Source organism: Elgaria multicarinata, chromosome 3, assembly GCF_023053635.1.
Source record: "Elgaria multicarinata webbii isolate HBS135686 ecotype San Diego chromosome 3, rElgMul1.1.pri, whole genome shotgun sequence".
NCBI lineage: Eukaryota > Metazoa > Chordata > Lepidosauria > Squamata > Anguidae > Elgaria > Elgaria multicarinata.
The window spans coordinates 48738327-48765268 of NC_086173.1; the positions used below are offsets into that span (position 1 = coordinate 48738327).

The following is a 26942-nucleotide window of genomic DNA, read 5'->3' on the forward strand; positions in this document are numbered from 1 at the left end:
AGGGTCTCAGTCTGCACTTTCCTCCTACATTCCTTCGTAAGTCTGACTAAATGCAGACTTTGGCTGTATCATCAAGCCAGCATTTTTTCTCCCCGTCCCGCTTTGCCTGATTGAAGAACATTTGGTCACCATTTTGAATGGCTCTAATAGAGGTGGACATTGGAATTTTTATGAACTAGCATGGCTTTCTTTGCTTTGGAGGATTCTAGATGCATCGTTGCACCTACTTTAGCAGGCTAACGGACCTGCTAGGGGTACTACTTTTAAAAGCATTAAGGCTTCTTCCCAGCTGGATTCACTATCCAGTTCAGACTTGGCAACTACAAGAGTCATCTCCCAATATTATCATTTTACTGCATTGGAAGAACTGCAGATATTTTATGTATATTACATTTTTAACCTGTGCAACCTATGTTGCTCATGGTGGTGAACAGAGGGCTTGTCCTGTTCTATCCCAACAACCCTGTGAAGTAGGTGAGTCACCCAGAGATTTGAACCTGTGTCTTCAGACCTCATCGAGCGGTACACCATACCGGCTGCATGCCACAATTCAATCAAATGTAGAATGTTATTTGACAAAATCCGCAGCCCTGCTCTTGGTTTAATATATTAAGAGCAAATTCGTAGCACATACATTCACAAATATAAGCTTTAAAACAGATTTTGTCAACCTGGTGCTCTCCAAGTTTGGAGCTTCAGTTCCCACCAGTTCCAAGTCAGAAATCCTGGAAGTTGCAGTTCAGGAGGGCACCAGGTTGGGGAAGGCTGCTTTAAACTATGTGGGCAATGCCTGGTGAACTCTCAGAAGACGTAGAGGTTGCTGCCAAGTAAGATTTCCAACAGCCAGGAGAAGGGGATGAGGGTGCTATATAGCTCCTTGCCTCTCCCCATGATGACTAGAAGCAGAATTATGCGAAGTATGAAAAGTCATGCAGAATTGCTTAGCTTGCCTAATTTATGCAGGTTGCAAAGTTCACATGATGAATAACACAGCTCAACTTACAGGGGACTTGCCATTCTGGAACACTGTTACACCAGCACTCCAAAGCCTTCCTATCCTGCACGCAATTCAAAATGCTGGTCATGACGTATAAGGTCTTAAATAACTCGGGTCCTGCATACTTTACAGATCACCCTCCCCATTAAAAAAATAGATTAAGGACTTCCTCTTGCATCATTCCATCCACTACAGCGAATTGCTGTAGGTAGCTGCTTTACCACTTACGGAATTCCCTACCCCTCAAGCTTTGCTGGAGGGTATTTTCAGTCATGGTTTTGGGCACAATCTTATGCATGTTTAGACATGAAAGTCCTGCAACGCCCAGCATTCCCCACCTTTAAAATCCATCTACACCAGGGGTGAGCAACTTCCAGGAGTTGTTGGGGACATTTTGGCTTTCTGAAACCCTGTGGGGGTGCACCCCCTCACCTGCCATCAGGGCCAAAATCTCAGCAATTTTGCTAGGAAACAAGGTACATGGGGAGCATGCACCTTGTTTCATAACAGAATTGGGCATCTGGCACTCCCAACATCTTGCCAATGCTGACTGTACTACCTTAGGAACACAGATGAAAATCCTATTTTGAACACTCCGTTTTATGAACATTAAGCAAAAAACAGCACAGCACTACAGGCTTGGCTAAAATTTGTCCTTCTGTACTAATTTAGTATATACACTGCCCAGCACAAAAGCACACAAAGCGGTTTACAGCAGCTTATAACACAAGAGATTACAAAAGAAAAAGCACTGGGAGGGAAGAGGAAAACAAGTAAATTCAGATACCAACTCTTTGAAACTTTACATAGGGATAACTCAAAGATGGTATCCCCAACTTCAGTCTGAAGTGGTACAGCCCACTCTATGACCTTATTCAGTCACATATATAGAACAAGCTTAACTCCCGGGTGAGGTAGCGAGAGAGCCATGTTTAATTTGCTCCTCACTTGGCACTTTTACATGTTTATTGGGAGGTTGCATCTAGTTTTATTTTCATCCCTACAAGCAGAGTTTTGCCCAGAATCTGTCATGTAGAACAGTGTATGGATTGCATCCAAGAATATTAAAACAGGTACTTAGCAAAGATGTTTAAATGTACAAGTCAGGCCTGAAGACGCTCAGTCAGATGTTCTATGAACGGTTTGCACCTTGTATGATTGCCCCATTTTGTCTTCCCTCAGCCTTTTCCCCTTGTTTCATATATACTTCTGCCACCACACAGCCTAAGTCATGCTCTTCAAGAACTCGGCTTATATGAAACTTTCCCAAACTTTGTCCAAAATGAGCTATTTTGTTCATATATGCATAATTGTACAAAACAGATTCTCCTATTATGTGCTCACAAAGCACACACCCTGGGTATAAGTTTCAGGAGGGCCTGGGTAGGATGATAACTATGGTGCAAACAAGCTCTACCAAAATAAAACCCTTAATCCATTTGCAGCCTTCCAGGTCTGGCTCATGTAGACTCCTTTTAAAAAGAAAACAGATTTCAAACAAAGCAGCCAGATAAGGGATAGTATTAAAATCAACTTTTATTTGGCCAATGAGTTCCATTCCTTTTAGCATCATGGATGCTCAAAACTAAATTCCAATTCAGCTGAAACCCACGTCCCCCTCCCCCATAGCACTCCTTGGCTCTCAAGTACCCCCACACACAAAAGACCCCTCCTAGTTATTGAGTGTCATTTTTGTTGCATTCTGGCAGCCCCCTTTCCAAACAGCTCTGTAAATACCCGGGAAACCCATTCACAAAGCAATGAGCAGAGAGCAAGTCTTATGTTTGTGAAGGGGCAGGGTGGCATCGTGAGTTGGGTTTTGCCTCAGGGGAGGGAGCAATTGGATCCTCTTTCCTCAGCGAAAGTCTCCCACCCCTTGTGATCTTTGGAAGAGAGAGATACATATCATTCAGCATAAAGGGGAAGCAAGACAATACAATGAGTTAAGAGGATCTATCCCACCCCACTTATTCCTCTTTTCCACTGTGGTCATCCTAGTGGTTTCCTCCACACTGGAGTGGCCCAAAAAATGAGGACAGCTGAGTCAGTAACCAAGACCCTGCTGGGCAGACAGCAACTCATTACATTTAGACAAGTATGACTAAGCTTTAAGGAGGCATTATTGGTGAAACTCCAAAGTGAGTTAGGCAATGGGACATGTTGCTGTTTGAATCTGCTTCCACCCAGATCACAGAACACTCTAGGAAAAGAAAATGTACATCACAGTGTGTATAAGGAGGAGAGGAAAAAAGACCCAACAGGATTGGCTATCTAGTCAGATCCCACTTCAAAACAGAAAATAAACTAGAGGAATCAGTTGACAGACAGGTTAGGATGAAGGGTTAACTTTAGACCATTCCCTGTACTCTCAGCCAGCATCCATCCTCTGGTTAAAGTTTGTTTTCTGGACTTGCTTGACTGCGTGAACAGGCAGCCAGTGTGTAGTGTCTGGGGATATGCAGATTGGACTTGTCTTTACAGTTCATCTTTTTCTATTTTAGCATCGTCCTCCTCCTCCCCGTCAACGTCTGGCTCCTCCATATCCTCTAGATCTTCTAGATCCTGCTTAAATGAAAGAAAAAATAATGGTTAATCAGTTGTAGCATCTTCTGTCTCTAATCTAGTGCCAAGCATTTCCTAGGAGCAATGCAGAGCTATGGTCCTGCCAGGGCAGCTGCATTTCGCTTAACAATATAACCCGTGTATCTGCCTCTACATTCAATGTTTAAGTTACTCAGATAGACTGAGCCTTGCTCCTAACACATGCAGGAAAATCCCATGCTTTCCAAGAAGCCACTCAAAACAAAAAACAGCTATGGAAACGCCAACAGCAACAGCCTACAAGCATTCCCATACACCAAGCGGAAGGGACGTTAAGGCACAGGAGTGACCTTGGGCTGGGTTGGCTTTCCATTTGCCCTACAAAACTCAAATCACTTGAATGAAATGGGCTGGATTCTCTGGTTTTATCCTGGTTGTGCTTTTCATATTGTATGTTGTATTTGTGTTTTCAGATTGTTGGTTGTTTTTATGCTCTTCGTGATTTTATTTTTTGTGAATCGTCCAGAGAGCTTCAGCTATTGGGCAGTATAAAATGTAATAAATAAATAAATAAATAAATAAGGATTTCCCTGTCCTCTCCTCCCTTTTGCAGCCCCCTGGAAATGCCATAAATCTGCTCCTGAGGGCCCCTCAACCCTTTGAAACAGAAATCTGTTCTGCCAGTAGAACTGCTGCCAAAATGACACCACTGGGTTGTATTCAAAGATTGCAAGAGTAACTTAGAATCATAGAATAGTAGAGTTGGAAGGGGCCTATAAGGCCATTGAGTCCAACCCCCTGCTCATTGCAGGAATCTACTCCACTATACACGCTTTGATTTTTCTCAATTTGTGCAGCATCCTACACCTTACTTCAGATACATAACATCACATTTTAAACCAAGCTGGTTTCCCACAGAAACAATTTAAAGTTTTGCTGAACAAACAAGTGTAGCGGGGGGGGGGGGGCTCTGGAACACACTAAATGCATGAATGTAACCAGGAGCATCAAACCAAGTCCAAGATCGAGGGATGCATCTGACCCACCAATTATAGCAGGCAAAATAAAAGCTGGATTAAGGCAGCTGTTCCAAACTCTAGGCCCTATACCATTCACAGCCCCAAGTAACTAAGCCTTTTAACTTGATAATGAGTAGCTAGTGTAACTCTTGGTGAATCGGCATAATCTGTCCACAGGAGAAGAGGCTCAACAGACCACATTCATATCCATTTACAAAGTAATAAATGCAACCATAGCAAGTGGAGATTAATTTAAAACTGACACTGAGGGAGTACTGTATAGATCCAAAGGGCTGTTGTGCTTAGCAGATAGGTTCAAAAGTCATCAAGTTTCTGTGCTTTCTTCAGAGTGTATTAATCTTCAAGTGTGGCGCCCTAAGTAGTTTGCAAGATCCTCATTAACTAATTAGCAGTCTCAGCCAATGATCTCATACCTGTTGTACAATGCTACTCTAACAGAAAACCCAGAACTGATGGGAAGCAAAGGTGATATAGACCAGGTTATTAACACACTGACAAGGGAAATATGTATTACTTTCTACAACTCCCTATGCTGAAGGGATTTAATAGAGAAAATATAGGACAGGAAGTATTTAGTCATACCTTATTCTCAGCACTGAGTACCAATACAGTTTAATGTGAGAGCACTATGTACTGTTCAGCTAGAAACTCTGAAAATAGGCTAGCACACTCCCGTAAGAGTCTTCTCAGAAGAGGACATACAACCATTTGCGCAAGAAACCCAGCATACTCCTTTCTAGTAAGTACATAATAATGCCAACCAATGGTCAACCCAACGTCTCCAGATGTCAGCCACTAAGGAAATGGATACCACTTGCAGGAAGCAATGTTTAACTTGTTTGCCACCTCCTCCAGTTGAATCACGTTCTCCTATTTGTGGTTGTTACCATGAAATCCAGATACATGATCCAACTAGTACAATCCAATGGGACTTCAGCTGCCATCTTTTGTTCTATTTTTTTTTTCAGTTCTATTTGCTCAGTATTCCAGTTGGGAGTTATGCTTTCCTTTTATATCCAAGTTAAAAGCCATCTGGTCTTCAAGGTGTTAGCATCTGACAGATCAAACTAAATACAAATCAAAATGAATCTTCCCCAGTTTTCCAAATCTGACAGGGCGGATTAAAAATCAAACAAGCTGAAGCCATTCAGGACCAGCCAGCATTACTTTCCTAGATCTCAGCTACATGTTAATGCCAGGTCTGGTGCATCCAGATTATATAAGGATCCGGAACAATATTATCAGCTGTCAACAAGAAGCTGATAAAGCCAGTTTTCTCTTGAATCGCTGGTGCAGAGGGCCAATTAGATTCAAAATATGGACCAAGGTACCAGGTCAGGGCTCAATTTCTAGATATGCGGAATGGGTACAGTTCACATGCTGTACCAGCCAACAGGCACCACCAGTAACTATAGGTCTAGAAGATCTCCATCCTACTCAGCAAGTCACCACATATATAAGCCACACTCCAGGAATGTGCAGCTGTGCCAAGGCAGGGCCACTCTTTATTCACCGTGCTCAATGTAAATGGGAGAACTGTAACCCTGCACACACGGTAGTCCTAACTTGTGCTCTTACCCCGCCATGTACACCTGCCATTCCTGCTGGGCTGTAGCACCCAGTTGAAGCTCAGCAGAATTGCAAAGTGCTAGTAGCGTCATTGTAATAATGGTCAACAGCAACAGAAGCAAGTAGTTACACATGCTGAAAGCAGCAACTACTTGTCTTAAGCAAGAGGACAGGCACACCTGTGATGGGCACTGGAGAGCGAGCCAGCCCAGTGAAGGTTCATCTCACGAGAACTACAGAGAGTTGGGTCAAGGCTGAGAGGAATGTAAACAATGTATCTTGAGCATTCATGATTATCTGGGAATGGCGTGGCTCTTACAGGCTACTGGAGTTTATATAGCCCTGTTAGTCCACATGGAATTGCAGGTATTCAGGGACACGCTCACCACCACCCCAGCTCAATCTGGATATTACCAGCTGTGCTTTGTTTACAAGTTGCTATGGGACTAGCATTCTCTCCTGTCACAGTAAGCCATAAGTAGCTTCACAGGACAGAACTTCCCCTTCCTCAGGGATCACTCCTGAACCCTGCCCCAGAACTGCATACATTCCAGAGCCCCCCAAACTCCACAGCTCTGATTTAAGATACTCACATCTTCATCCACACCACCATCTTTTCCACCACTTTCCAGGAACTTCTTAAAGCCCTCCAGCGTCCTCTCACCGTTGTAGTCGACAACCTATAAAAGCAAAAGAGCAGGGCTGTTACAAATCTAAGGCAACTTGGGGTGTGGTGGTTGAAGAACTCCCTTTCTGAAGAGCCAAGCAAAAGGGACTGGAAAATTCACCTTCACCCATTTGAATCGAAGGGTGGCTAGCCACCAGATTCCCAAGATCACTGCGAGAAAAGAATAGCCCATCCTTGAGCATCAACCTTTATGAAGCAATCCTCCCCACATAAGCTTCCCTAGCAAATCACCTGTAAACCCACCCCAAGAAACTCATCCCAATTCACATCCTGAACAAAAACAAAAACATTTAGAGCAGGCTTCCACAACTTGGATGCCCTCCAGATGTGTTGGGACTACAACTCCAAGCATCCACCAGCTAGTATGGCTGTCTGGGGAATGCTTGGAGTTGTAGTCTGAAACATCTAGAGGGAACCCTGCTGGCAAAGGCTGATTTAGAAGAACCATTCCCGGCCCCCGTCAGCCTTTAACACGTTCCCTTCCAACTAGAGATATGAAGGGCCAGCAAAAAAACAGAAAAAATCCAAAGTCCTTTTCCCCCCCTGAAAAATTGAAAAATAAAGATAAAATGGATTATGGAATGCTTATTTTAGCAAGATGGATAAAATGTTTAAGAAAAGATGTTCATATATTTACTTCTCCAAATGATTTCTAAAAACTATACAGTATCAGATTAAAATTTCTGTTCACCGAGGACAAGCAAGTCCTAGGTTGCAAACTGAGACTACCACTCTCAAATGCAAGAGCAAGATGCATTTCTGCCTCTAGGGGGCACTGCCATTGAAGCAGAGACTGAAACTGATAGTGATGGCTATAGCTCAGAACATGAGTCTGATTAAGTTTCATACATATTCGCTGAATCTTGGTCCCCTTTTTCTCAGTTCTTTTTATGGGAATGGGTGCTTTATGTCTGCTTGACACTGTGGAGGACTAGCGAAGACATAAAAAAAATTCTTTGTTACTAATGCTGATGTTTTCTTATGTTTGTTAATTGTTTTTTGCCTGCTCCTCAAACTGACAAAAACAAAAAGGTTCCTTACAGTTCAGGAGCTTCCATTTGTTACAAATAAAAGTAATTTTAAAAAGTAAACTCAATTTGTAATAATTGCTTGAATACACTGTACTTTTAATATACCAAATGTGGTAATTTTATACCAAACCAATTTATACATAATTGCATTTTACGTTCCTAAAGTAACAAAGTGCTAATATTGCATTTTTGTCAATTTCCCCCAAAACTTTCATTTTTTCCCAAAAACAAAAAACCGGGGGGGGGGGGGGGAGTTTTTTCCCATGGCTTCAAAATTTCCAGAAATTTTACATGTCTATTCCAACAGAAGCATTCAGATCAATCCACAGTCCACTCACCGTTCTGCCAGGGCCTGAGGGGAAAAACTTGAGGGTAGGGAAGCTGTGGACCTTCACGGCCTCTACTTCATTGGCCGTCGAGTCCATCTTGGCAATTACGATGTTTTCATGGTCCTTATAGGTCTCTCCTAGTTTATCCCAGATGGGAGCCAGCTGTTTGCAGTGGCCACACCAGGGAGCATCTGCAAGTCAAGAGGAGATACACCCAGTTTAGGATCTTCCCAGCAAGAGCAACACCCACACTCCATTTTCTGGCAGCTGAGGAACACCCCTCTCCAGTTAACACATTGAAACACGTGCAATTCAAGACAGGATACATGAAGCGGGTGTCTGCATTGTGATCACCAAAGTACTTACAGAACTCCACAAAGACATTCTTATTCTCATCAAAAGCCACATCCTCAAAGTTCTTCCCAACCAGAACTTTGACAGGTTGTTTGTCCCAGTCATCAGAAACCTCCTGGCTCATCAAATGGGGCTGAAACAGACAAACCAGAGAGCCAGCATGAAAGCAACACCATGGAATGTGCCAACAGGAAACCCACCCCCCTCCACTCCCCCCTGATCCAAGACAGCCCAGAGCAACTGACCAGCTATGGGCTATAAAAAAGACAGATTAATATAGACTTCCACCTTCAAGGTCAAACCCCACCCCAAATGACCCAGACGTGTCTGAGCTGCTGCATGAAGGATGCAGGTTTAACTCTACGCAGACTTACACACACTAAATTGCCACAACCAAGACTGTAAAACTTTATAAAGAACAGAAGAAATCCATGGCATATAAGGGAGGAAAAGCAGAGGACTGTGAGTGCCAGATCAGTTCCAAGTTGTTGTTATTGTTACAAGAGGGGATAGTTGTTGTTGTTTTTACAGCATGTTTAAAATTAAAGGGAGCCTTTAAACTAGTCTTTCTCTACAAGAGTCCTTCCAGATGTTTTGGATGACAACTGCCATCATCCCTGGCCATTGGTCATGCTGAGCACTGTAGGTGATAACTGGAGGCACCATGTTGAGGAACGCTGTTTGAGACCATCCTATGAGAACTCTGCTCCAAGGCAACATGCTCAATACTCAGCTTGACTTTAAACCTACTTGTAAAGATGGTACCATTTCCCAAGGCTACGTTGGCCCCATTCAGAAGACACCTTAAACCATGGCTTTAACCATGGTGGTTAAGACAGAAAGCCAGGTTGTGTTCAGAAGACACCTTAAACCATGGCTTTAACCAAGGTGAATAAAGGAAAAAGCTTTATTCACCATGGTTAAAGCCATGGTTTAAGGTGTCTTCTGAACAGGGCCTCTGTCAACTGCTTTTAGAACTCCCTAATTATAATTGTTCAATCCTAGATCTACCTTAAATTGAAGACCATGCATGCTATTCCTCACAGATACGAGATTCCTTCAAAAATAGAGGAGCCGTGGACATAAATCCATAATATTCTGTAGACTAGTGATAACTTGTTTTTCCACTTTTGTACTCATGGCTTGCCTTACTAGCACTCTCAGATCCTTATAGCTCTACCGTATTTCTTCGATTCTAAGACGCCATCGATTGTAAGACGCACACTAATTTCAGTACCACCAACAGAAAAAAAGCTTTGATTCTAAGAAGTAATAAACACACCTGCAATTCTAAGACGCACCCCGTTTTTAGAGATGTTTATATGGGAAGAAAAGTGTGTCTTAGAATCGAAGAAATACAGTAATAAGCTTTCCCAAATTGTCAGTTTTGAGTTCTAGTGTCAGATGTTAAGGAAGTATTCCCAAGGCCGTTAAGGCAGCATTCCTAAGGCCAATAAGGCTCTTGTACACATTTTGAAAAGGCATATGACAAATGCCTTCTGGGAGTGTACCACGTTGAGCAAGAAGAAGGGGAATTCCATGACTGAATGCCAAAACGAGGAAAGCTTGCTTGTCAGACAAGTTTTAACCTGTCCTCCCCAAATGCGCTACTTTTTTTTTTTATGAACAGAGTTTAGCATGAGGGAAGCACTAATATGCAACACCCCACCTTCAAAGTGAAGTGGTACAGGCCTGGAACTGTGCCATATGCCTTTCCTAATACGTAGACAAGCTCTAAATGATGCTGACCAGAGATTACTATTATTTGAATATGGGTATATTAATACAGCCTACAAATGTATTTACCTTTTGTGCCACACCTTTTTGTTTACATGTTCCATTAAGTTATCTACTGTAGTGCTGCATCCTATTCAACATTTCTGTCAAGCCAGTTTACACTCAATACTTCAGTTTTCCTTCCCTATCATCAACCCAGCTTTTCTGATTAGAAAGGTCGTCTTGAACTTTTAGCCTCGTTAACAATCCCTTCCAGTTTTTCAAACTGCCTGCAGATTATTAGTTTTTTAAGTGTACTGTCCAGTCCTCCGAGTAATTAAGATGAAGGCTGCGAGTTCACTGAAGAGGGAAAGGAAGAATGGAGGTGAGAAGAGAAGAGAGGTTAGGACAATGAGGCAGAAAGTGATTTAGGAGCAGTGCTGAATGAGAGCAACAGCGGGCCCTGCGTAACGGCTTTCATCTCCAGATTAAGATGGAAGGCTCCCAAGCACTCGTGCAACGTGAGGGCTCAGCCGTGCTGCCTCTTCTGTCGTTCTGATAAGACAAAAGTCGTTCTTGGACCTGCAGCACCAGCGGCCCCCAAGTTTATTGAGCTTACTCCATCTGCACATTAAGGCTATTTAAATACTGGCACCCTGCCCCACTGACTTTGCCCTTTGGGCTTCCCAGCAGGAAACTCTAAATACTGTGCTGCTGGACGTGCAGCAGAGGCAGCTCGAAAGGCAGGATTCACGCCACGTGACCGTTCTCAAGTTCCATACCATTGGTGGTGCTGGGATGGCCTCCCCTGAGTGCCAAAAAAACACATCCAAAAAAACATTACCTTAACTTTGCCATCCAGGAACTTGTTGCAGAAGTCCTTGATGTTCTCTGAAGTCAGCTCCTCCGACTCTGGCTTGTACTTGGTCATTTCTTCCTCTAGGGTAATGAGGCGTACGGCAGGGCATTCCTCTTTCTTGAGGCCAAAGAACTCCAAGATCCTCTGGTTGTCACTATGGTCACTGTCTATGAAGATGAATAAGATCTTTGTGGGGGGAGAGAGAAGGGAGAGAACAATAAAATGAAGGGCATTAGACAAACGTACTTGGGACAGCAGAAGAAGTGGGCTGTTGAGATTTCCCCTCAGGAACTACTCCTTTCCCCTCCATCCTCCTTGCGATGCCCATCCTGACTGTAAGCCTGTAGCCAAGTGATTTATTTCATTTATTACAGAGCACCTGACATAACTAATTCTGAAGCTTGAGTTCTCAATGGGTCATTAGGGCTGTTCTGGAACAGTGCTTGCTGAAGCGGCCTGTGCTACTTTTCAAAAACCTTATCCTACATACAGAGAGTGATCTCAGTTCACTGAGTGCTAGTCAAACGGCCAAATTTAATTTCGGAGAAGCTCTCGGGGGCTGCATTTCAATAGCAGGCAGGGTCAAAGGCAGAAGGAGCAGGGTCAAAATTACCAGCCTACTTTAGCTTAAAGCTCTTACTGATGGTAATCAAGTCTTTGGAGAGGCATTTCAACCTTTTAGAATGGGGGTGGGGGCATGAGAGATTTACTGTTTTACTCTGTACAGCACCATGTACATTGATGGTGCTATATAATAATAATAATAATAATAATAATAATAATAGCTACGAAATCCCCCAAATGACTAGTGTTTTGAGGGGAAGTGTGGGGCCAGGGGAAGGGGATGTGGCTGTCTGGGGAAGTGTGGAAGGCTGGATTGGTACACCAGATGAGGTTCTGCAGCCCACCTTACATGGTCCAAAGCACCATCCACATATGAAAAAGACCCCACATGGTCTGCAGTAGAGCCAAAAATTAAAAATAAATCTTTGGGGGAAATCCTCAGCCCCGCCCCCTCACCCCCCAAAAAAACCATCCCAATGAGGACTAAATATGTTTAGTGGCCACAAATACTGACTAAATGTTGGGAGGGGAAACCAGGGGTGAAGGAGGAATGGAATATACTCTTAACACGCCATGATTGCTTGATTAGAACAGTGAACTCCACTTTGCAACATTTTATTGCAGGTCCCACTTGTCCATACTAAAAAAAAATAAAGCTAAAGAGGCAGTCTACAATTCTAATCCATGCCCCTCAGGGTGATGTGCAAATGGATAGAGAATAGGAGTAATCAAAACTGTATAGGTGCCAGAGTTCACTGCCTAGGACGAGAAAGAGGAATGTAGCAGTCACTTCTTGCTCCTCACCCTTCCTTTGAAGCTCTCAGCTGCTTTCTTGAAGTTATCCAGTTTTCCCTGGTAGTCCGTAACACTCTTGGGCAGGAACAAGAGTATGTGGGTCTTGATCTCTCCTCCAAAGATTTTGGGTGCAGTCTGGAGTGAAAACAGATACATCGCAGGGAAGAGCGTTACAAGGAATCCCAGACTCTCCCTTTCCACATGCTCTTCCACCCGCTTCCCAGTTTGTTAGGTATAGCACAATCAGTTATTAAAGTTCTCTACTCTTAATGGAACGCACAGATCCCCAAGACCTGGGCTAAGTCACCAACCCAGGGCCACTCTGATCATGTGCAATTTGGCTAGAGAGCCATTTCCATACCTGTTCGGTAAATTCAATCACCAAGGGCAGCTGGTTTGATTTGATAAAGTTCAACAGATTCTCTTTTGTTATCTCCCCGTCAAAGTTGTTACGACCTTCATCAAACTAGGGAAAAAACACAAAAAGACTCAATTCATGACAACAAAATCAATCAAGCCCACAGATTTATGCTTCAATCATCAGCCTACTTAGTAGGCTGAACAGGAAGAACAGGCTGAGGGTATGCCGCAATTCTACAGGTGTGCAGGAAGTATACTGGGTACAAAATCAACTTCCTGAGAACCTCAATATCTATTTTGGTTTCTAGCCTTTGTGCTGTGAAGAAAGGCTTGCCGGTATGTGGGCAACATGCCCTGAAGTCTCAAAAGTCAGAGGGATGGCAGTATAACATTGCCAAGGGTTTAACGGAAGGGAAGGGGCTTTAGTACTCCGCTTAGTTATTTGCTCTTTGCCACAACCAGATTATTCAGAATTATGCAAAATAAAGATACATGTGAAATTGGATGATCTGAAAGATTTATACTGGGGACACATGTGAAGCTGCAGGAGGAATTGGGAAATCCATTTTGCCAACCTTCCCCCCACCCCCCGCCCCACTTGCGGAACAGTATTAGATAAACCCATAATTCAGTTTTTCTGGGCATAGAACTGCCAAGGGTGCAAACAACCTGGAGAGTTATATTGAAAGGGCTCCAACCCATGACTCCTTTACACATCTAAGATTGCGCATTTCACTTTGGAAGCAAGGCAGAAAATTCTCAAGTTAAAATCCAGGGTAGAATCTCGACCAAAGTTCTCAACTTACTAACAAGCTAGATCCAAGGCTCCATAAAAGTAAAGAGATCTGAGAGCAGAAGGAATCTTGGCACAAACAGGAAGGCCAGGTTCTTGGTGAAACAGCCCCTTTATCAAAACGGCCCTCATCAACATTTTAAAACAACTTAATCAAACAGCTGGGAAGTCGCTACAAATCTCAGAGTCATGGACACTGGGCAGCAGCAGCATCCTACTGAGAAACGCATTACAGGTCTTGTGGGTAGCGGGCAAATTTATCTGATCAACAGAGCCATTAAAAAGGAGTTAGTGTCCTAGGCAGCAATACACACTATGAAGCCACTAAATAAATAGCAGTTTACTCAGAGGGCAACACATCCCTGCAGGGCTATTGTTAGCGACACAGGAACAGATGTTCGACAGCACGTTGCAATTCCAGTGCCAGGAATACATTTACTGCACAGCAACACCTATTACTGTCCAGGTTTTTCAGAACCTTTCCTGGCACTGCAGAAAAAGTGGGGGAGGAACAGAGGAGCATCAAGGTTATTCACCGTGAGGGACTCGCAAGGGACAGCTTCAATCCCATTGGTTAGGCTCCCTGGTAACACCACTCTGAGGGAGGCACACGTAGGCCAGCCTCACAGAATAACTTCCCAGGAATGCTAAACACAGAATCTACCTCTAGAAGAGACAAGACTATTTTTACCAGCCTTCCCCAACCTGGTGCCTTCCAGGGGTGTTGTACTGTTGCTCCCATCATCCCTAGGTATAGTCCAGCATATCTGGAGGGCACCAGGTTGGGGTATGCTAGCTTATGTGGTAGGAAAGGAAACAAAACTACGTTAGGCAACTGCAGCATTGGAGCCATGAGCATTGTGAGCCAGGAGGTTCCTGGTTTAAATCTCACCTTGGTCATGAACTCAGCAGGTAAATTTAAGCAAGCCACTATTCTCAGCCACACATCTGCAGTAAGCTCAGCCTGCCTCAGAGTTGTTAGGACCACCAAGATAATGTAATCAAAGGGTTTTAATACATGCAAATGCTATATAAAATGCCAAGTATATTATGAATTCAACCTTGAAGAATGATTTACTAGAATGTGTAATTAGGAAACTCCTTTGTCATCACTGAATGAACTCACATGTTTTCCCTTTGTCTCCCCACCCCCCTTTGAGGAAACCATGTAGTCAGAACAAGTGATCTGGCACATAGGGGACAGATCCTTGGGCTATACAAGCAGTCAAACTGCAGGCTCCACTTAATAAAGGTCATTAAGAATAAGGGATAAGGGAGAAAAAACAACTAGCACTTGAAAAGAAAAACAAACAAGCTAAATTCTATCAATTTACTTTGCCTTTGCTCATTTTCTACCAGTTTAAAAGCTAGCAGGGTGTGTGTTCCTTTCAAAGTTAGTCTAAAAAATACATTGGTTTGATAACATGCTATATTATGTTTCCAACCACTTAAAATTTAGAGAGATGCTAAACTTACATGCAAGATGCACAGACCACATAAGACAAAAAGCTGAAAATGAGTGACAACTTCGAAAGGCATAAACCCCACTCTTTATCCCTTCTAGGAATGGGTGGGGGAGTGGCAAAGGGAAGAGATCTTCCAAATAGGCATGATCAAAGGAGTGGCACCTCCACACATAGGCAGAGGAACTCCAGGAAGTAAGCTATTGCCATTCCAATGGCCTAGGAAGATAAAGGTAAAGAGGTGTGAATGGGAAGGTATTTCAGTTCCTGGCAACCAAGGCCTTAGCTAGACCTAAGGTTTATCCCGGGGTCGTCCCTGCCTGCTCCCGGGGTCGTCCCTGCCTGCTCCCGGGATCCCCTGTGTGTCATTTACATGAACAGGGATGACCCCGGGACGATTCCGGGATAAACCTTATGTCTAGCTAAGGCCTAAGACTCACCTGCCATTCTGCAATGCATAGAGATACTATGCAATCAAGATTTTAGTTCGTTAGGCCAAAGGTAAAGACACAAGCATTATATTCTCAAGCTTCTCCACAACATTCTCTTGTTTCAGTGCAATTAATTACATATTAAAGCTGGGTTCTATGAAGGCAAATGCAAACATGGGTGGAGTCCAATGGGGCATTCAACAGGCTACTTTGTCATGACTAGTGCTGAACCTATTTTAGAGGGGGGTTGTAAGAAGCAGGCATGTCATCAGGGAGCTTCAGCTATTGGGTGGTATAAAAATGCGAAGGAGGAGGAGGAGGAGGAGGAGGGCAGCGGCGGCTTTGCAGCTCTGCCAGAGAGAAAGGAAAGGAAGCTTCTCATAATTGAAACTAGCCTAATTCCAAGCCTGGCTACTTGTACGCCCAGCCAGATTTGTCCTCAGTTCTTAGGCTGAGTGCAGGCATAGAGCTTTAGCGTCCAGCCTGATGTGGAACTGCTCTCAGTGATGTTTAGACACTTATGCAACCTTCTTGTCTGGCTCTTCAGATGTTGCTGGACTGCAACTCCCATCAGCCCTAGCCAGCATAACCAATGATGAAGAATGATAGGAACTGCAGTCCAAAAACATCAGGAGAGGCACGTGTGCCTCTGGCCTGGGCTAAGGGGAAGCTTGTGCTATTGGTCTATGGCAGAATTCAGACCCACACAGCACTGCTTGACACAAGGGCTGGCAAATCACAAAGCTACTTCTCCCCTGCTTTCAGAACAGGCAATTACAAATGCAACTTTCCTCCATCTCTGAATATATCTGATTTATATCTCATCTTTTCTCCAAGGAGCCCAAATCTGCATACATGAGGATCCTCCTCCTCCGTTTTTATCCTTACAACAACTCTGTGAGTTTGGTTAGGCTGAGAGTCAATGAACTGCATGACCAAGGGGAGAGTTGAACCCTGGTCTCCCCAATCCCACTCTAGCCAGTACACCACACTGGCTCACTGTTTAAAAACAGTGTTAAAACTTAAAATAATTTCTGAAGCACCAAACACTTCATTGGACAAAGATGCCAGGCACTTGAAGAGGAAAAAGCCTGCCTGAAGCTTGGGGAGAGGTGAACAGTAAGAGGCAGTCAGGATTCCATCGACAGGTTGTACCTGTCTTTACAGGAGCAAAGGCAGCTGGAGAAAAGCAGAGCTTACTTGGCTGCCAAAACTTCACACCTGCTCCTGAGTGAACACACCCTGATGGTGCTGTAACCGCGACCTTAAAAGGAAAAGCAATAGGTGCTAAAGTCAGCAGCCAGCAAGCAACAGAAGGCAATTCTGCTTTGCTCTTGAACAGTTAGAACAGCCTCTACCTGGTTTACCTGTGTGAGTCCAGTTAATCAAGTACAAAAGCTTTTGGAAACCAAGAGGGTTCCCTCTCCCAGGCTTTTTGTCTGCTTCCAACAAAATGTGACATGGGCTAGAAAAAAAGCTTTTTTTTTTCCTAGCCCATGTGGGCTTAATTGTGAGGTCCAGCTGAAACCACAATTTGATTGCACAAATCCAAAGACATTGCTATGTGCACTGCCTCTAAAAGATCGCTGCTCTAACATAAGTGTTCATCCACCCTTCCCAGATAAAGAACAAGGGATAAGGTTATCTCAGGACCTTCATCAGATTTAATTGCCCCCATTCCCATGATTAACAACCAATGCCCACCACACTATGCTAAACTCAGAGTACAATCCTAGAAGTTATTTGAGGATTGTTCTAGACACACTCCTGTAGGGTTCTAGAATGTCTGAGATCCCCTCCCTTAGAGCATGCTATTTTCTGTAACTTAAGTATCAACATCGACAAATTCTTCACCTTCTGCTTAAAAACCTAAAGCAGCTTTCTGATTCATTGTGAACACACTGAGTATCACTGCAGTGTTCAGAACTGAACGCTCCAACACAAGTCTTGTGTCCCCATCTCAGTCCAGGCTCCAACATCTGAACACGCCTGTCAACTATATTAATTTGCTAACTAGGCTACTCTGCTGCTTCGTCCTATTATACTTCTGTAAACCTTCCAGTGCATTCAGTTTCCATTAACGAGCTCAACACAGAGAGCACAGACAAGCTGTAATTCTCTGAAACAAGCCTAAAGTGGCAAAGGACAATCTTGCTGCAGATCAAAAGTTACCCAACTGGCTATATTGCCTAATTTGGTAAAAGGGGAACTCAGGGTAACAGCAGTGCCCCCCTCCCCAACTGCCTGGCAATAATTCAATCATACTAGAATCAGCACACAATTAGAGGAAGTGAGTGTGTTTTGCAGGCTGAAATTCATATGTTCTTATGTTAGAGAGAACCTTATCCCCCCCAGTCCACTCCACCCACCACCATATGTGTCCAGATAATTAAGAGCTGATGTCTGCTTAAGCATAAAGAAGGTTAAGTGACTGCCAATTTTCTCCTCCAGATTAAGGTGGGTTTTTTTTAATAGCAACACTTAAATCCAAGTTTCTACACATAGAATACCAGGAGGAAAACAGGCAGACAGACATATTGGGGGAAGCAATGCTATTAGCTCCTCAAAGTGCTGCCAGACAGTCTTAACACACTTCCTGGGAGTTTTTCAGCCACTTACCTTCTTAAAAAGGACAACTCCATCTTTGCTGAGCTGGTACTTGGCAAAGACATCCTTGCTGGAGGAGAACCCAAAAGGAATGTCATCAATGGACTCAGCTGCCAAAAAGAACTGTTTGGCAGCATCAGATTCTGCGTCCTAATGGGAGGGAAAAGGTTTTGTTTTGTTTAAACTCCACATCACACCTTGATTTGATGCAGTTTGCAAACCCACTGACACCAGAATTATGAAGAACCAAGAGAGGATAAGGAAACATTAGCCCCAGATGTTAGGTAAAGTTTAAGCTCTTCCCAACTAGGACAGGTAGAGAGGCCTACAGGTAAGATCAGCTAAAGCACCAGTAACCATGGCCTGGAGCAGGAGTGTACAACCTATGACCCTAGGACTAATGTCAAAAGTCCTCTGCAAACAATCGGTTCAGACCTCTGGCAAGAGAGATTTATCCCTCCCCTGGCTGCTGCTAGGTAGATAAAAGGAGGTGGCAGAAAGAGAAAAGAGGGTGGCCTGTCCCACTGTTGGCTTCAGACCCCGACAGATTACCTTGAGAGAATGAGGTCCTTGACCTAAAACACGTTCCCCACCCCTGGTCTAGAGAACGAAAAACTACCTTAAAGAACCCGATAACAACAACTTCATTGGACTCCACTAGATCCTCGGCAGCAGCTACATCTGTCAGGGTAGTAGCCGCTGGGCCTGTGCGTTTCTTCAACCAGCTCACAATGTCATCTGCTTCCCTGCCAGCTACGTTAGGAAAAAATGACACATTATAGTCTCTTCCACTTTCAGGCTTGAGTACTTAAGTGAATCACTGCGAGAAGAAATATCCATGGCTGCCTTGTTTGAACAGCTTCTCGCAGACAGACCACCACCACCTCTTATCCTTTTATCTTTCAAGACCAAACAGTCAGCGGAAGGTGCTGATGAGCCCAAAGGTGCTCAACTCAAACCTAAAACATTCCATAGAACCCATACCCTTCACAACATGCTGCTTCCATCACCAGGCTGGCGTGAATTACGTTTAGACTTGGATCACACTATCAGTGATGCAACATGTTCTGCCAGCATTTTTCATGCTGAAGAATTTCACCGAGGGCTTCGGTGAAGGAATACGGAAGCAAGCTTTTTTACTTTCGCATTTTGGCTTAAAAACAATAAATTCGCTTATCATTGCTAAAAATTAAGCCTACGTCTCTAATTCAATTGGACATCCCATGCATCTCACCCAATAACCCTCAATCAAGTTAAGCATGTTTTGCACCAATTGTACATCACAGTGAAATCAAGAAACTACAGTAATCTCTATATAGAAAAAAAAATCAACCTGTGGATACACAAAACTTGCATCAGACAAATGGGGATGATCCTTCCCCATGCACAGGCAGCACCTTCCAGCAGAGGAATCCCTGAAGGCAGGGGTCCACAATACCACTCACTGCAGCTGTCCTCTTTAAAGCCTGGAGCTGGTGTCTTTTCTTTTGACTGGGATTAATCTCAAGGTTTTACTGAGCTTTGGCGTTTCAGTGCAATGAGAGGGAAGACACTTGCCCTCTCTCTGCAGCTCCAAGCTCTGAAGCCAAAACAACCCCCAAAATATTTGAAACTGCAGAAGGATCAGGGGATTGTTTCTGACCTCCTGCAGAGATGCAGCACAATCTAAGGCCACAATCCTATGCACACTTACTGAATACAGTGGGTATTTCTTCCAAGTGGGGCAGAAGGAGAGTTGCAGAGTCCTGGCACCCGCTTCATGGATCCCTACCTACAGAGTCCTGCTTCTCTCCACCACCCCCGGCACATGTCCAAGCAGTCTGAGAAGCAGGAAATCCATGTGTGCCTCCGTATCTCCATCCTGTTCTTGACTTCTGCTGGATCAAGTTATTACAGCTTCCTACAACTGTTACCATTAACTTTCCTCACTTCCTACAGCTATTGATGTAGCAAATTAAAAACTCTTTCACACACAAAGATAACTAATACATTTTAAGGTGCTCAAAGGCTGCCTTTTTAAACAGGCAAAATCAGAAACAGAGATGTCACACTGACAGGGGTATTCACCCACATGTGGCCAGCTGCTCCTGCCCAGCAGTTGGGATAGCCAAAGGAGGATCTAAGGACTGGGGAGTGGCCATTTTACGTAACGGTCCCCCGCAGAGCCTTCATCAGCCACCACCACCAGAAGGAAGCCAGAGCCTCAGCCCACCTAGCTAAGAAGATGCCCCACCCACTATGGGCAAACAGCTGGTCCTGGTTAGGTAGCACACTTCTAGGGGGTGGGGCTATCCTCCCTCATGGTCACCATGGCATCTTTGAAGAGCAGCAATAGTGACATCTAAGGCATTGCTGGGGAGTATCTCCTCTAATAACTACCTATTCAGACCCCAAAGTCATAATCTGAGGCCCTGTTGCAGGTGTCCCCGCCAAAGGAGGAGAGGCAGGTGGCTACAAGGGAATGGGCCTTTTCAGTGGTGGCACCCCTTCTGTGGAATGCCCTCACCAGAGGGCTCCTGGCACCTACATTATGGCACAAGGGAAAAGCCTTTTAACTTCGATATTATGTGCTACATGTTTTTTAACCTTTCTGCTGTTTCATTATGGGTTGCTTTTATCATCATTCTATTGCTTTTTATTTTATGTTTTTAATTTACCTTTACGCTGCCCAGAGCACTCTGGTTATTGAGTGGCTTAAAAGTGCAATAAATCAATTAAGTCAAGAGCTACTTTTCCTCAAGGGAATTAATTGGTCATGAGCTGAGCTAGGATTAGGCAGGGCTGAAGCCGTAAGCGGGTATGGCCATCCCTTTTCTCTCTTCTCTCATCCACTTTGTTATCCATTCTCTCACACACATACCTCACCCTCCCCATCCATCCCTGTGCTAACAAGCACACACTCCATTCATCCTTCCTGTATCTTTCTCACGCAGGCATGAGCTTGGAGACAAAGGAAAATGAAAGAAATGGAGGTAGCAGTAAGTAGCAGAAGAATTATTATTTCAGCTACACATACTTAAGACTTAAGTTACAATAAGGCACTGGGACTTCAGAGTTGTGTCAAAGGCTTCACTGAAATGATGAATTGGAGGGATATGAAGGAAATAAGTGTGGCCCCACAGATGCATTAGGGAGGGACTTTTTTGGATAATGTTGCAGAGGGAGAAGCAACATGATTTCCCAGACTGAATATTGGGGGGAGAGGGTGGATAGAAATAGGACGTTTATACTTCTATGCTTAAATATCACTCTTGAGCCATCTGCATTAGCTCAAGTAACAGAATCTCCATACAAGAATCCTTCACTCACCTATTTATAAATTTACCGTCTTTTCAGATAATACAGATACTTTGTATGTCCTTGCACTCGTGACTGGTATTACCATAAAACAACTGCTTCAAGTAGCAGAATTCAGGGGGAGGGTGGACAATCTTCCTTCCTCTCTATAGGTACAAGAAATGTCTGAGGCTTGTACCATCCATTTACCCAGTCATTGATTGAATCAGATTACATTTCCCCTTCTGAAAAATCCACAAAAAAGTCTGCCACAACTTAAATAACTTTTGCTGGCATTTTTCTTTGCTCAGTATACAATCAAAGGGCAGAGCACACAAAAAAGCACACAGTAGAGGCTGAGATGAGATATATATATAAAAAGTGGGGGGGGGGGTTAAGCGTATATATTAGCACATTTTCCACAGCCCTCTGTATGACTAAATTTGCATACAATTTTGGAAAGTAAAAAAAAAAACAATCCACAAGTTCATGCAAGTTGGAAAGTGCTGGTTCACTGCAGAATCTAATCCATTTTGGATTTCTCTGGCATCCCTGTTAGTTACTATTTTTACTGTTCAGTAACTTGCACCTTTACCTGCAATTACTTTTTTTTAAAAAAAGAACTGGCTTGCTAGTCTCAGTTGCACAAGATTGACAAGATATGGCATTTCACAAACCCTATAATCTTATTTTGATGCTGATTGCAGCAAAGTTGCTACAGAGCACACGTTTCAAGGAATCCTTGGGCACAATATCTGAAGTTGCATAGGCTATGCTATGGCACTGCAGGAGAGACAAAACACTGGCTTTGTTCAGACAATCAAGAGAGTAAAAGAACCTGTTGCAGGTTCTTTGCCCACCCCTGCGCATGCGACAGCTATTTGCATTTTACTCGCAATGCAGCATGGGTTGCTGTGTCGTCCAAACGCAGCACTCAGCATGGCAAGCTTCTCACCTACCCCACAATGCTTACTGCAAGCCATGGGTTGTAGTGTGGATAAGAAGCCATCCTGCCATGTGTTGGGTTCAGACACGACAACCCACACTGCGTAACAGATAATTATGCAAATCATGGTCGCACATGCAGGGTCAGGAGAAGAACCCATGATGAGTTATTTTGCACCCACGGTCATCCGAACCTGACCCATTGTAGATGTGGACGTTGGGCATTGCAAAGAAAGCAGTGCTTGGCTTGCTAGCTAGAGGAACAGGTTGTACAAGATATTGTACAAAGATGGAGAATGCAACTAGGGGGCTCAGAGCAGAACTGAAAAGAGGAAACACAAAATTGTGGTCAAAATACTGGACAGAAATACATGCAAGGATAAGGAGCTTGAATTTTACTATGGAAAGCATCAGCACTAACATGTCCCCTCGTGTTTATAACATTGGGGATGAGGTGTACTCCCACAGAGGATTTCTGAACTGACCAAAGGACACATACAACAGACATAAGTGGATTAAAGGAGGCAGCATAAAAGGCATGAACAAAGAGCAATAAACAAGTGAACGCCAACATTTTTGCAGTGATGGAAACCATCCACACAAAGAGCAGTTATCTTGCATGTTACAAACATGAGCCAGTTTCACGTGCTTCTAAAATCCTCTGGTCTTTTGCACTATGCATCAACTTCAGTCCCTGAAAGAAGGTTTTTTTTAGCAGAGCTCCTTAATAGCATCAGCATCATCTCACCTGTGTACTCTTTGGGGGAAGATTTATCTCCGTTCCTGAAAAATTTGATAGTAGGATAGCCTCGAACACCAAACTGTTGGGCAAGTTCCGACTCTTCCGTGGCATCCACCTTAGCCAGTCTGATTTCTGAGTTCTCAGATTTTAGCTTTGCTGCTGCCTTCACATACTCAGGTGCCAGAGCTTTACAGTGACCACACCAGGGTGCATCTAGAAGAAAAGCACACACAGAAGTACTTAGTATCAAAGCAATTACCATGCAGTCTCCCACATTTACCACTGATTCCATCAACCAACAGGAATGCATCTAGCCTACAAAACATTCCATGACTGCTCCCTAACATCCCAAGTCATACGTGGGGCATTTCTGGCCGTGAAAGCTCCACCTTTACGTGCATTGGAGTACAGTCCCCACCCAACAGTTTGCCAATCACGAAGACAAAGCATGGAATAATTCATACATTCACTCCTACCTAGAGCAGAAACTCCCTACAAGAGCAAGAAACAAGTTATTCCAGAAGATCTAGGATAGCAAGGAACAATGTTCCCTACCAGACTATATAGAAAGACAGCTCAATAAACTGAGTTTTCAATATTGTGGGATAACTGGCAGATTGGAAGTAAGTCTTATACAACACAGTAGAAGAGGCTTGTGGGGGAAAAGCCCTGGCCAACTCCTACTCCCCTTGAAAGGGAAGATCAGCAAATTTAGCAACTTGCAACGGTCTTGACTATTAGAAAACTACCATAACTGCAAACCCTATCCACTACGGTCCGTCCACTCATGCTACATGTTGAGCATCCACATCTTGAAAACTGTCATATGTCCAGAGAAGAACAATATAATCCTGTCAGGTAGAGATCTACTACATTCCTCCGCATTTAAGGCAAGTGCATCCACAAGCCGTGATACCCTTTGAGCACATTCCCTTTTACATGATACTTTCGCTTACACAGAACTTCATTTACATCTTGCCTGCAGATAGCACAAAAGGTATCATTACCCTTAACAACATACATCTGGTACAACACACCCACCTCCCTATTTTGGGCCTCCAACCGGAACAGAGGTAGTTTTATACAGCAGCTCCCTCACTTAACTGGCACAGCCCTTGGGATAGCGCTGTTTGCCCTCTTACACTGCATCACTAGCAAAGATGGAAATCCGGAATGGCATTCCCCACACAGACCTGCCGACCAAGCCCAGGCCCATTCCGAAACCTTCACCCGGCGCCTACATTCCCCTGCACTTGGCTTACTCCTCACTCACAGCCACCTCCTAAAGAGCTAATAGCGAGATAATATATGCAGAGTACTTTGAACACTCCCACGCCAGGTCTCCCGGCCATCTTCGACGGCAGTAGGCGGGGACCGCTGCAGGCCTCTTTCAGGCGGTGCAGACGTTACCGCAGCCTGTAAACGCCAGCTCGCGCGTGTTCTCTACTCGCGTGAACAGCGTCACGTCTGAAATGGGGACTTGCGGCATATCGCTTCTAGGACTATTAAAGCCGCCCACGGTTCAACGCCTCTCTCCGACCTTGGTTGCCCGCCCGCTCACGCCCTCCGGCTGCTGCTGCTGCTTCGCCGCCGCCCACTCCCCGGTGTCCATCCACTCACAGAACTCCACCAGGATATTCCGGTATTGCTCCAGCGCCTGCTCGAAGGTGGCCGACTTGAGCACCAGCACGCCCTCCTCTTCCTCAATATCAGCATCGGCGGCGACACAGACCCGGCCCAGGAAGAGCAAGCAGAGGAGCGGAGACAAGCGCCGGACGGACTTCATGGCGGCGCTGACAATGACGGCAGGATCCCAAGCAAAGAGACCGGACTACAAGAAGGCAGCGCAAAAGAGAAGCCTCTGCCCCCGCCTCCCGCTTATAAACCCGCCCTTTCTCCGCTGCAGCCACCGCCTATTGGCTACTTCCGGCGCCCTACGCTACGGCTCTGGCGGAGGCTGGCGCAGAGCCTCGGGCTGCCCTAACTCTTGGATTGGCTAGCCTAAAAGGTCACGTCACCTTTCCTGCCTCATCCGAACAACCCCGAGAGTTTCCTTTGTTCCGTCGGCTTTGATTGGCCGCACCGACCCCTTCACTACCTGCGATTGGATAAAATAGCTTTTCTCAAGCCTCTGTTCGCCAGCTTCTGATTGGCTGAGCTCTGCGAAACCCTCCTCCGTTTCACCGCTCTCCTTTGGAACGTGGCATTTGCAGGGCACGCCCGGCCTGTTGCGGCGCATGCGTATTTGAGTGTGACAGACCTCGTTCGTGTTTGATTCTGACTGGGCCGCGTTTAATAAGTGACCCGGAAAAGCAAGAAAAGACGGGAATGTTTCCGGGGCTGTGGAAAAATTCATGATGAGAATTTGCTGAAAAAAGAAATGTGTAAGAATGTGGACAAGTTGTTGGGGGTATGGAGTTCTGAATTGTGTGTAACGTATGTTGTGAGTTAACATAAAGGAGAGATGGAGGAGGATGCTTGAATGTATGGGAGCCCAGGCTTGTTGAGAAAGGGGTTTTTTTGGCCGAAAACAAACCTTTTTTACGGCAATAACACTAGAAGCACAATTCTTCGTATGCTTACTCAGAAGTAAATCCTATTCCGTTCAGTGGAGTTTATTCCCAAACCAGAAGGCATAGGATTACCGTCTTAAGTAGCCTTTCCCCTTAAAATACAGAGGTTGCCCGCTGTTCATTCCCTCTATGACTCTTGAGTAGGATTGTAATAACAACAGATCTTGCAAGTCATGAAAAAGAACAAAAATCCTTTTACACTTAAAAAAATCAACAATTGGTGGACCTGTTATGATGTGCAAAAATATCTATGGTCCCTTTCTCCAAACCATCCCTTTTACACATACTTTCGTCTTACTGCTTTTATTTAATATTTTAACCAGATGTACCACTTTTTGAAAAGGATGTTGAATATAACATTTAAAAATCTTTGAGACAAATTAAATAGAAAATTAAAGTCAAGAATTATACAAGCAATTGTGGTGAAATCAATAGATCAGCCTTCCCTAACTCAGTATCCTCCGGATATGTTGAACTACAGCCTTCATCATCCCCAGTCAGCATAGTCATGGTGGCTGGTAATGATGGAAGTTCTAGGCCAACACATCTGAAGGGTACCAAGTTAGGGAAGGGTACAATATATAGTGTTTTTTTTAAAATAGCAGTCTTGTCTACAAGCATGTAACACACAGGGAACTATATGGAGCTCCTTGAATGGATGATTTTGCAGAGCAACCTATTCAAAATCCAGGGCTGCCATACAGAGATCACTTATGTGGGGGAAAATGCAGTGTAAACTTATTTATTTGAAGTATTTTACTTGGAAATAGATCCCATTGATTTCAGTGTAGCTTGTTCCCAAGTGAGTGTATGACTCTGTTCAGATGGCATGCTAAGCCATGGTGGTTAAGCACTTTGGGCTAAACATTATGGCTTAGCATGTCATGTGAACCATCTATAACCATAGTGGCTATATAACCATTGTTTAAACATGCTTACTATCCATTTGCAGCCTAACCATGGCTTAGTGTGTTGTTTGAACAGGTCCTCAACATAATATAAGAAAAGGGTGGATACCAATGAAACCTAGCATTTTTTTCAACTAGAAGCCTCCTTTAATTATCAGAGTTTCATTAATTCAGGTATAAGAGTCTAAGGTCGCGATCCTATGTATGTTTAGACAGAAAAAAGGCCTCCAACTCCTAGCATTCCCTAGTCAGCCATGCTGCCTGGGGAATGCTGGGAGTTGGAGGACATTTTTCATCTAAAGATGTAGAGAATTGCACCCTAACTCTACTTAACAAGGTACAAGTGGATTATAGTACATCT

General features: G+C 44.1%; 1 protein-coding gene across 2 annotated transcripts; it reads right to left on the reverse strand.

The window, feature by feature from the left end:
* Positions 1-2515: 2515 nt before the first annotated feature.
* Positions 2516-24955, reverse strand: P4HB (prolyl 4-hydroxylase subunit beta). Of its 2 annotated transcripts, none has more exons than XM_063120165.1 (11): positions 24721-24955; positions 23107-23313; positions 18757-18890; positions 18150-18287; positions 12845-12949; positions 12493-12618; positions 11110-11310; positions 8562-8682; positions 8205-8386; positions 6741-6827; positions 2516-3559 (listed from the first exon to the last, which is right to left on the reverse strand). In XM_063120165.1, the coding sequence occupies exons 1-11, from the start codon at positions 24884-24886 to the stop codon at positions 3473-3475; spliced, it is 1554 nt and encodes a 517-aa protein (XP_062976235.1). In that variant the 5' UTR covers positions 24887-24955; the 3' UTR covers positions 2516-3472. The 2 variants fall into 2 exon arrangements, with proteins under 2 accessions (XP_062976235.1, XP_062976234.1); XM_063120164.1 differs by having other exon boundaries at positions 2516-3562.
* Between the last annotated feature and the right edge of the window lie 1987 nt (positions 24956-26942).